Below are 11,079 nucleotides of genomic sequence, written 5' to 3' on the forward strand. Positions count from 1 at the left end.
GATATGTACAGATAATACGTATTGAAAGCAAAGGAACTCAGGAACAACCCAATAGTTGATAATGTAGCGCCTATAAGCATAGTTGGCCTTGTACCAAGTGAACCTGTGAAAATAGTATATGCTTGAACTTTATTTCACTAAAAGTACATTCCTTTTTTTATGGTGCAGGATATTCTCTTTCTCCTTTCTGGACTTTCGTCTGTGGTGGTTTTGATAAACAAGTTACTTTCTTACTGTGTGTATAAAAAGAATACAATATGCCTACACTGTAAATCGGGAAGCACGTGTTTATGTCAGACTATTGCAAGTCTCCAATCCTGGTGTGAGGTGAACACTTGTAGGACCGGATGTGGGGGCTTCACCTAGTTTAGTAATAGCCGTGTACACCACGTTTTTTTTACACTCAAGTACCGCACCAAGTCGTCTCGGGCACACATCCTGGGAAATCTACACCGTGTTCACTTGTTTCTATAAGTTTGCGTTGAAATTATTCGGAAAGCGCTCGCACACACAATCGGGCGCACTGAATGTCAACTTTGGTCAACAACTCTGCCTGGGGAGATTGTACGACGCTATGACCTTTGTTTGTCCTGTTTTTACGTTCGATTTCACGCATAACGCGTGGTTCTCGCAGTGAACGGAAAATGGTCTATTCTTGCCGTGGAGATAACAGGCTATGGATTTCTTTGATGTTGATATGATATTCTGTGCACACTATCCTCAGGTTTCACTTTCTCATTCATAATAATAGACTGCTTCTTGAATCCAATGAAGTATACTGAAAATCGTCATAACCATCCATAGTATCCCTAATGAGCTTCACTGACAGCAGATCATGATATTTCCTGTGTGTACCGATAACAGCTCCATCTGTATCTATTCATTCTGCGGACTAATCTGTCACAGAACGCACATCTGAAGATCTCAAGATTTACTTCATACCTTTCCCCTGCTTCTTTCTCTTTGTCTAGTCTGCAATGCATATTGCAGTCCCATAACTTCAGGTTTCTTGGGACGTCTACCACCTTTCTGATAATGTAATATTTTATCATAGTAATCTCCTTAACAATGACACTAGCACCAATATCAGAATTCTTGTTGTGAAATTTATGCTCCAACTCACGATCCATCATAGAATACACTATTGTAACACGTGGTAATGAAATGTAGCGCACAGGCAAATTCACAACTCCCGTAATTCGCCTAATTCTTGGCTGACATCGTAAATATCTGCTCGCCACAATATATTGATTACACCAGAAAGTAATGCTATCCCAGATTCGCCCACTCACACTAATCAAACAAGTTCGTATTCAAATTATGACTTTTTCTTCTATATATATCAGAATGATGATTAACTGAAATAAAACACAACTAAAATAATAATTACATTTATGGCGGTAACAATACATGACTGGCAGCTTTCAATTATTAAAAATATGTGCACAAAAACATGTAACTGAATATATCTGATGCTGCATTGTTAAATTAAAGGGTCGTTGTCGTCGTGATACGCATGCGCGAGATATGAGGGTCTCATATAAACAAAGATGACGACTTTGACTGTTGCGCAGATTGACGAGTACAAACTGAGACGTTGCCTGCTTGAAGCTTTAATTAAGTATTTTTAGGTGCTTGGAAGATATCGAAGGAGTCACCGGTGGTAATTAGTGCATGTCGTGCCCAGGTCAAATCTCATCGTGTGGTATCCATTAGAAGAGCGCATTGGATTGTGGGTAAATTAGAAGATCTCTGGGAAATAGATGCTTACATAGTACACTAAACAATGGCTCTTCTGAAACCAACAGGTTTTCACAGATAAACACCCAATTTAGTCCATACTGTGCTTTCATCTATCTTGCTTATAGAGAAGTTGGTTACATCCTGAGTGAAGGCAATGGGCCAATACGCAGTGTGCGCTGTATTTATACCATGACAACAAACAACTATACAGTACAAAGAACGTGTATGACGTCACTGCACACGCCCTGTTTCTATACCTTCCTTGGCAATCAGTTCTCAGTAAAACGATTTGTAACTGTACAAGCCGGTAGGCTGGTTGGCGATCCGCTCCGCTCCGCTCAAAAACAAGCACCATGTTTTTGGCTGTTTCCAGACACACACACACACACACACAACGACAAAAGTGATTATAAGGGCAATCCTAGCGGAGCGGATCGCCAACAATACAACAGTTGGTTGAAATCACACAGCTGACCAAGCAGTTTTTAATTTCAGATAAGAACTGACGTCAACACTATTAATAGTTTTCACCAATAAAACTGGGTGGCACTATTAACCTGATGGTTTTATCTAAACATAAATAAATATAATAAAGCATAGCAAAGCTGTAAATGTAAATTTAAATAGTATTGAAATACACTTAATGACGATTTGGCCATGACAGGGGTGGTAATCCTTGGTACAATCTATCTGAATCATAAACCTATTCAGATATATCCCTAACTCTACTACAGCCGAGTGTGCGTTAATACTCAGCGATGTTAGACTAATCGAAGATTTTTGATAAATTTGAAAGTTTCCAAACTAAGTAAACTTAAAAAATCCATCACTGACGTTGATAAATACAGTCTACGTACCGAGCTCCAACTTTGATATACTGTGTTTAGATGGGCCTCACTGAAATATTTATCCAACGGCCGTCGTCATAGCTGAAAAGCAAGTGAGTGTAATAATGTTGCTGAAGACATAGAAGACACATTTGTACTGACAGGTTTAGTGAAGAATCCAGATTTAGGCCCATTTTATATGTCTGAAAGTAAAATTCGCCAGAACGTCTAGAAGTCTGATTCACCAGAAGGTATCTACTTATCGTAGCTATTCTGTGGATAATTTGCAATTTCCTCAGTCATCATCGAATTGTGTTTCTCGAGGTCATCTAGATACCAAGAAAAACTTCTAAATGTGTTTGATTTTCAAAACAACATAAGCGACTATAGAGGCGTCCCAAGCTCTAAGATGGGGGAGGGGTCACATTAACATTCAAACCTTGGATCCGACTCTGATGGTAACCACGACCAAGGAAATAAGTCCTTTACCCAATACTGGTATATCTATTAATAAGCACTCAACCACAAAACTATTAAAAACACCCACACTATTTGGTCTTATATAACGACAATGTAAAGGGCGGTGGTCGTCGTGCCGCGTCCTGTTCGATATGGGACTCATAGCGACGTATACAACGCGTGTAAAATACATTGTTTATTTACATGAAATTCGAACACGTGCTGTGCTACGACCACCGCGCTTTAACTGATAGTAATACCACTTTTTGGCTCGTCGCATTTGTTCCAACAGTCCGTTAAACAGCCTGGTTTTCATTCAGCATACTGGGAAAGTACTGTCGTGGTTACAAACAGTAACCGTTTACTAATTTCTTTGTTCTCCGCGATACCATTTATTAAGAGAGGACTGTTTACCAAACCTAGGTTGTTCTCACATTATTCATGTTGGGAGCATAACGTTTCCCTCTATTTAAAAAGGGGATTTTACAAAGAAGCAACTTTCTGGGTTCAAACTAACGATTTTCAGAACGACATGCTGTGAGGATGCATGGTCGCACTACTTGTGTAGTGTTAATTGTGTTCGAAGAAAGCAACTTGTAGTTTACTATGATATATCCATGAATCAGTTGCGATTTCTACAGGTCATTAGGCCATTGTCAGAGAATATGCAGAAAAAAAACATTTGTAGACATTTGTAGATTAAATTGGACGCGCCATAATGACAGATACAACTCACTACAATACGAAACTACAGTAGTGTACGCATTACCTCTGACCCTTGGCATTCTCACATGACAATAAATCGCGCCCTCTGGTGGCGGGATGCTTATTTAAAGTTAGAGTGTGAAGGCAATGAATATCATTCATATCCGGCAGTACCTTCCATGTTCATATCAACCACTGTGATTGGTAGTGCATTCGTTTGTCGTAGAATATAGCATAATCTTCATTGCTGGGTGACTGCAGAGCAAAACGATACTGACGTTTTTAACGTCTCTGGGTCGCGCATTTACGTCATAGAATTTACTTATTGACACAACGCTGACTTTGAAAAGTACAACAGTACGGTCGTCACACACGCACGTGCGGGAGTCCCAAGCGACGATATCAACACACGCTAAAAAACGCAAAGGCTCATGGGTAGATGCTTGTTTGTAAACAATGACACGATATGGCCATCTGACGCATACGCAGGTGACGACTCCCGCTTTAAAACTTCGAAACAATAAAGAAATGAATAACACTGAAAAATAAAAAAGTTACATTTACCAATTACAAGATTCACTAGCAATTAACATACGATGTTTATTTATTATACTAAAAATATGGGTGCTGCTGTCTTATTTCAAGGCGGTGCTTAGTAAATTGTGTCACATTGATCTGTGTTACAAATTGACTTTGACCTGTCAACTTACTGAATGCAGTTATCTGTTTGAACATAACCTCTACTAAAAGACTTTCTATGTTGCACATACTTTGGACATCTCTCTCTCATCTATCCTTTTTGTGCCTCCCCTGACCTCATTCAAAGTTCTCCATCCATCCACCCCACTTTCTTTCTTTTTTCAGTGCTCTCCTCCATGTTGTTTTATGCCTGCCCACCTCCCTTTTTCCATATGGACATCATGATTATTAGATGGAATTCATCTTCAATTTCCTCTATATTACGTCACACGTTCAACTGATGTTTCTTTAATTTGTTTTGTGTGAAATTTAAAGTTTAAGTTATGATTTTGTAATTTAAATTTGCTTTTGATAGCTGTTCAATATTGTCAATGTATGTTATATATAGTTTTAAATCTTTCCGTATGTCTTTGATTGTGTTTCGTTAGTGGGTGGGCAAGTTGTCTGTAGTCAATACGCAGTTGTGATATTTAATATGTTCAGTGGAATTCTGTACAATTCCTACTACATCTATTCATGTGAGGTGTTTTGCAGATTGTGCGAAGTGGGAATGTAACTTTACTTAATAACAATATGTGATCCTTAATATTTATTACTATTACGAATGTTTTGGTCAAAAGAATACATTATTATGTACAACAAACACAACAACCAACAATTATAATCAAATACTTTAAATACAAACCGCAGTAGGTCAAAACAAAAGAAAACAATTTCTGTTAAATTTGTTTTTGAAATAGACGCGGGCGTATTTGATAAATTATTTTTCTTAAAAAAAATCATGAAAACTTTCTTTCTTTCATATTTTATATTTATTTCATATTTTCTAAAATTCATACAAAAAACTTTTAAAAAAATGTTTTGCGTACGTGTTTTGGCGTACGCGATGGTCAAATCATATAATGTTTAGCTCCGTGGTTTAACTATAGGAGGTTTTTATGTTTTTTCCCCGAGAAATTTATATTCCAAAATTTATTTATTGGTTGTACATTCCAATAGCCATGTACGCACAAGTAATGTACGTGTTTTTGTGTTTGTTTTATGGCCTTGCGATGAACTAACACAAACGAAGTTATTAATATGCTTGTCTATAGAGGGCGATGTTCAAACCTCCATTTTGTTTACTTGTTTCGTGTTGTGTCGTGGCTCGATGGTCTCTGCGATTTATGACACAGAAACTGAGATCTCTCATCGGAGTCGGATTTTAGGCGTATGTATACTGCCTACATTTCTGATAGTGATATTGGTCACATCGGAGCAAGATTATTTCTATACAGTACAAGCAGGCATATTGTATGAAGGTTTGTAACTCGAAGCACAATTCTGATGGAGTTGGTGTATGGTGTAACACGTGTGACATGAACGGGTCATTCCAGTTTTTGTCCACCCCCCCCCCTACGGGGTTAAATCCGAGGGGTCATATTTCTACAAAAAGTATGGATGGTCCAATTCCGAGAGGTGTCATTTTTTGACTATTTTTTTTCTATATCCACACCCCTACAGATGATTTAATTCCGAGGGGGGGGGGGGGCATATTTTTAATATTTTTTTTTTCATATCATGCACACTCCATGAAGTGAATCCATGCGGTCGTAATTTGTAAAGTGTAACTGAATTGGGACAATTGACTTTTTTTGTGTGCAAAATTTATTTATAAAAACATTATGAAAAAAAATCAAGTGAAAAATGTACATAAATTAAGTAAACGATCAATAATAATGTTCTGGATAAGGACACGCTCACGTTCAGTTTCTTGGTCGACTCAGAGCGAGGCTCCAACTAGAGTACCTAATTAGCATACAAGGGTACTTTGTGACGTCACGAGGGGAACTTGTCATCGTCTCACAATGGCCGCTATACGTATGCAGTGCTCGGAAAGCGACACGGAATCTATGTTATCGTCTGACGAGAGTTATGAAATCGAAGAGTATGATGACAATGAGAGATGTCACGATTTTGTTTTAGAGTGCCAGGGACAAATTGGCCCATACAGGTTTGAACCTGCAAGAAAAGTACGCGATGTGGGTGATCGTGTACCTTCCCAAAATGACCGTGACACAGAGTTTGAACATCGTGACCGGCTTGGTTTCCAGTTTCTGTCTTTTGTTCATCCAAATTCTAAACACATATCAGTGTGCAATTTTCAGTTTCTTGATCTTCTGAAGAAATCATGTAAAGACACAAAGTACGTGAATGGTGAATGCGTCCAGTGCTTACATTTTCCAATCGCCATTTTGTGTTTTGTTGTTGTTGTTCCACGATCGATCTAGTTATTTCGACTCTGGCATAATAACATGAATACATTCTAAACTTTTCAAGCAAATTAATATTCATATTCTACATGGAAAATATTATTCTTCTGGTTATTTACACAGTTATTCCCGAAACCCAAATAATTCATAACGAATCCAGATGGTGGATCAACAAATGATTCGGGCGTAAAATGGACACTGCAAATAACGGTATATGGAGAAGGTCCATCCCAATGTTTCCTGGTGTTCTTGACGGCTTTGGTCCACTGATGTCATAAATTCGAATCTTTTGGGAACCCATAAAGACTTACGCGATCGCCGTGTGTGTTACTACACCCGCCAACAACACAGCGTTTCCCCATGAAAACGATCGTGGTAACTCGTTGTATATGATGGTAACTTGTAAGAATTCTCGATCTTGGTAACTCGTTGTATATGTTTACGAAACGCGTGCGTATGGAAAATGATAAACAATCCTGTCTGCTAGCTAGCTCATGCTTTATGCTCCCGTTGGTGGCGCCATTTCGGTTACACTCGTAATGCCGAAAAAACTCGAAGGTGATGGGAGAGGGGGGCGTGGCGCGATTTCGGAATATCATTGACTGTTTACCCAATTTATATACCCTTTCACTTGATTTTTTTTCATAATGTTGTTTATAAATAAATTTTGCACACAAAAAAAGTCAATTGTCCCAATTCAGTTACACTTTAAGCTTCCAAGGGGTAGGTTTGTAAAAAAAAAAACTGAAAAAACTGATACGCAGTCCGAAAACGGGGACTTATGTTTTGCCCTGTGTGCGTCCGTGCGTCCGTGATCACCTGTATCTCGAACATGCATGGACCGATTAAGTTCAAACTTCACTCATACATCACACATTATATGGGACATATGCACATGCATTTTTTTCATGATCCGATTAACGATAGCCGAATAGCGGCCATTTTAAGGCCGAAAATGCATCAAAATTGCACATTTTCACCATTCCGGACCCGGATCTCAGTTATGCATGGACGGATTTTGTTCAAATTTGGTACATACATTAAACATAATAGGACCTTGATGCACGTCATTTTTTTTTTCGGATTGGGTTCGAAATGGCCGACTGGCGGCCATTTTGTTTTAAAGAATTCAGTTCTGGATCCGTATCTGAGACATGCTTGGATTGATCGAGTTCAAACTTCACACACACAAGGTACATCATGTCACAAATATGTATGTGCATTTGTTTCATGATCTCATTAACGATAGCCAAATGGCGGCCGCTTTAAGGCGGAAAATGCATTGAAATCGCACATTTTCACCATTCCGGACCCGGATCTCAGTTATCCATGGACGGATTTCATTCAAATTTGGTACATACATTAAACATAATAGGACCTTGATGCACGTCATTTTTTTTTTCGGATCAAGTTCGAAATAGCCGACTGGCGGCCATTTTGTTTTAAAGAATTCAGTTCTGGATCCGTATTCGAGACATGTCTGGATTGATCAAGTTCAAACTTCACACACACAAGGTACATCATGTCACAAATATGTATGTGCATTTGTTTCATGATCTGCTTAACGATAGCCAAATGGGGGCCGCTTTAAGGCTGAAAATGCATTGAAATCGCACATTTTCACCATTCCGGACCCGTATCTCAGTTATGCATGGATGGATTTTGTTCAAATTTAGTACAGACATTAAACATAATAGGACCTTGATGCACGTCTTTTTTTTTCCGGATCAAGTTCGAAATGGCCGACTGGCGGCCATTTTGTTAAAGAATTCAGTTCTGGATCCGTATCCAAGACATGTCTGGATTGATCAAGTTCAAACTTCACACACACATGGTACATCATGTCACAAATAGATATGTGCATTTGTTTCATGATAACAATAGCGGAATGATGGCCATTTTAAGGCCGAAAATGCATCAAAATCACATATTTTCACAATTCCAGAACCGGATCTCAGTCATGCATGGATGGATTTTGTTCAGATTTAGCACAATGTGTTGTACATATGCAGGTGCATTTCGGTCATGATCTGCTTTGAATGTATATGTCACTCAAATATGAACGGAACGGGGACGTGTCATTGACAATGACTTGTAATATTTGAAATCTCTGTATTTTACTGGCTGGCATAATTAGAAAGCTTCGCGTTCATTCCCTTTATTCTAACTCTAGGCTCGCATGGCAATTCACATTTATTGTCAAGACCATGAATGACTGGGAAATTACAAGAATCACAAAAATTTCCAATGGAAAATTAAATAAATTTGCCTTAGTCAAAAGCTTGGAAACTAGTCAATAATAGTTGGCAGAAGAACGTTTGTTTTATTTGCCTGAGCCTTGGAATGAAAGACGTACATAATATAAAATATGATTTTGTGAATATACATCATGCATGGTCTTAGATAATGTTTAGAAAGTTTAATGTTCTGCGTAGACCAAATATAATCACGCAAAGTATAAATTCAAAGTGTTTTAATACATTGGTGAGAGGTCGCATGCACTTAGAAAAAAAAGCTAAGGTCAAAATTTGGTACAACATACGCCGCGACAACTGAGTGATCGGCGACATCATTTTGGGGCGCAATTGAATTCAAGTACTTCTTTGCAAAACTTGCTGTGCTGCGATGCTGACATCAAGTGTAAGTTGACCGAAGTTTGGTACGTTACCTTAGCAACCCCTTTTGTTCTTGCCTTGTGTGTCGTTCTAGTCAAATTGTTATGACATCCGTAACTTGTACACAACTCTGTACTGGTTTTTCTAATTACGCAATTTTGTTTACAATATTGTACCGGCTCTGAATATTTCAACATTGTAATTGCTTTCATAATAATTACGCAAACTCAAGTTATTTTTACTATTGTTAGGGTACTGACCCGGGGTATTGGGTCTGTGAGTATCTCAATATTACTGACTCTATAATGTTGCATTCGTAATAATTTTGCAAACTTACACATGTGCGCATTTAAATCATTGAAAAAGATAGTAGTCAGGTGTCTACCGAATGTCGGGAAAATATTTTAAATACTTCATCGATGTTCCTATTGTGAATTATTTTATTCGAAATGAAGTGAATATGCAATTTAAACCATACAATAACATACCATATCATGCGCAATGTTTAAATTTTACTATAATATAATAAACTCTGGGCAGCGCACTTTGATTACATTATTCATGTACATTTCAACTGATAACCACATGTTTGAATTACATGCGACGATGGGCAATGACCTCCAGAGTTCATGCACTGACATTTAAAGCATGAGAGTTGTCATCTACGCATGCGTCCATAGTGTGTCTACCCATGCCTACCCTTAGTTGAAGTTGACAGTACATAAATACATACATTATGTATTACAAATATTTGGTTAACTCCATTATTTTGAGGGCGATCGTTCGAAATTGATAGATTTCACGACGAAAACCGCAAAAAACTACAGCGAAATCCCCGTGTTTGCCGCCATCTTGAATAAGTTATCGAGACGTCACGAGGCGTCATAGTTTTCCCATTTCACACAGTTTTCGCCGTGAAATCGACCAATTTCGGACCATCGCCCTCAAAATAATTGATGAGATAGTTTCGGGACCCATCGACAGAAGAAAGGTAGAAACTTGAGGCAAAAATAATGAAAAAAAAAACTGCTGTTACGGCCCGACCTGATTTCAGTTCGGTAAATTAGCCTAAGGGTAACTTGCATAGGATGGAACTGTTGCTTCATGGTTTCGCGTTAACACCACGACGAACGAAATAACCGACGGCGAAACCAAGTGAATCAGAACTGCAGCTACCCCTGTGTGTGAGCCCTCTAATAGCACCGATCTTGTCGGGGATCTTGTAAGCACCTTGAGTGAAAATGAAATCCGAAAAATCTAGGTAATCTTGGTAACTTCTTGGTACATGTGTAAAGATTGTGTCTGGCTGTGGAGAGATTCTAGAGACACAAACTAAACAGTTGTGACAACTAGTTTTTCTTGGTTTTTACACCGATTATTTATAAAATTTGAATTTCATATTACTAAATTACAAATTGTAAAATTCTTTATCAATGCATGGTATTCTGTTGCGTCATTAGTGTGTAAACTCAAATCTTTTTATCATACATGTATTTTGTTTTCAGAAACCTTCAGCCAGCTTTGAACCATGGATTCTGAAGTCCAACGAGACGGAAGACTAATGGACTTGATTGATGACAAATGGAGACAGGATAAACTTCCCCATGATGATATCGCTGTACCGCAACAAGAATTACCAGAAATAGACCAAGATAACGAAAACACAACAGAGTCTGTACGAGAACAGGAAGAAAAGTGGTCGGACTTGGCCTTGCAGAATCTGAACGAGACTCATCCATCTGGTCAAAACCAGTCCAATTAATGTCATGGTGATACGTG

At 38.3% G+C, this 11,079-nt stretch overlaps 1 protein-coding gene across 3 annotated transcripts in view; it reads left to right on the plus strand.

Annotated features, from left to right (window-relative positions):
- LOC146745848 (anaphase-promoting complex subunit 13-like) overlaps positions 1–11,062 on the plus strand; it is a 28,338-nt gene extending 17,276 nt beyond the window's left edge. Inside the window, exons 1-2 of one of the 3 annotated variants that reach the window (XM_085499199.1) lie at positions 5,533–5,734; positions 10,806–11,062. In XM_085499199.1, the coding sequence (XP_085355325.1) occupies positions 10,829–11,062 (234 nt within the window). In that variant the 5' untranslated portion in view covers positions 5,533–5,734; positions 10,806–10,828. Of the gene's footprint in view, positions 1–5,532; positions 5,735–10,805 lie in introns of those variants that run through there. The other 2 variants (XM_085499201.1, XM_085499200.1) reach the window with 2 other exon arrangements.
- Positions 11,063–11,079: the final 17 nt, after the last annotated feature.

Source organism: Saccoglossus kowalevskii, chromosome 5 (genome assembly GCF_978046115.1).
Source record: "Saccoglossus kowalevskii chromosome 5, keSacKowa6.1, whole genome shotgun sequence".
In the NCBI taxonomy this organism is placed as follows: domain Eukaryota; kingdom Metazoa; phylum Hemichordata; class Enteropneusta; family Harrimaniidae; genus Saccoglossus; species Saccoglossus kowalevskii.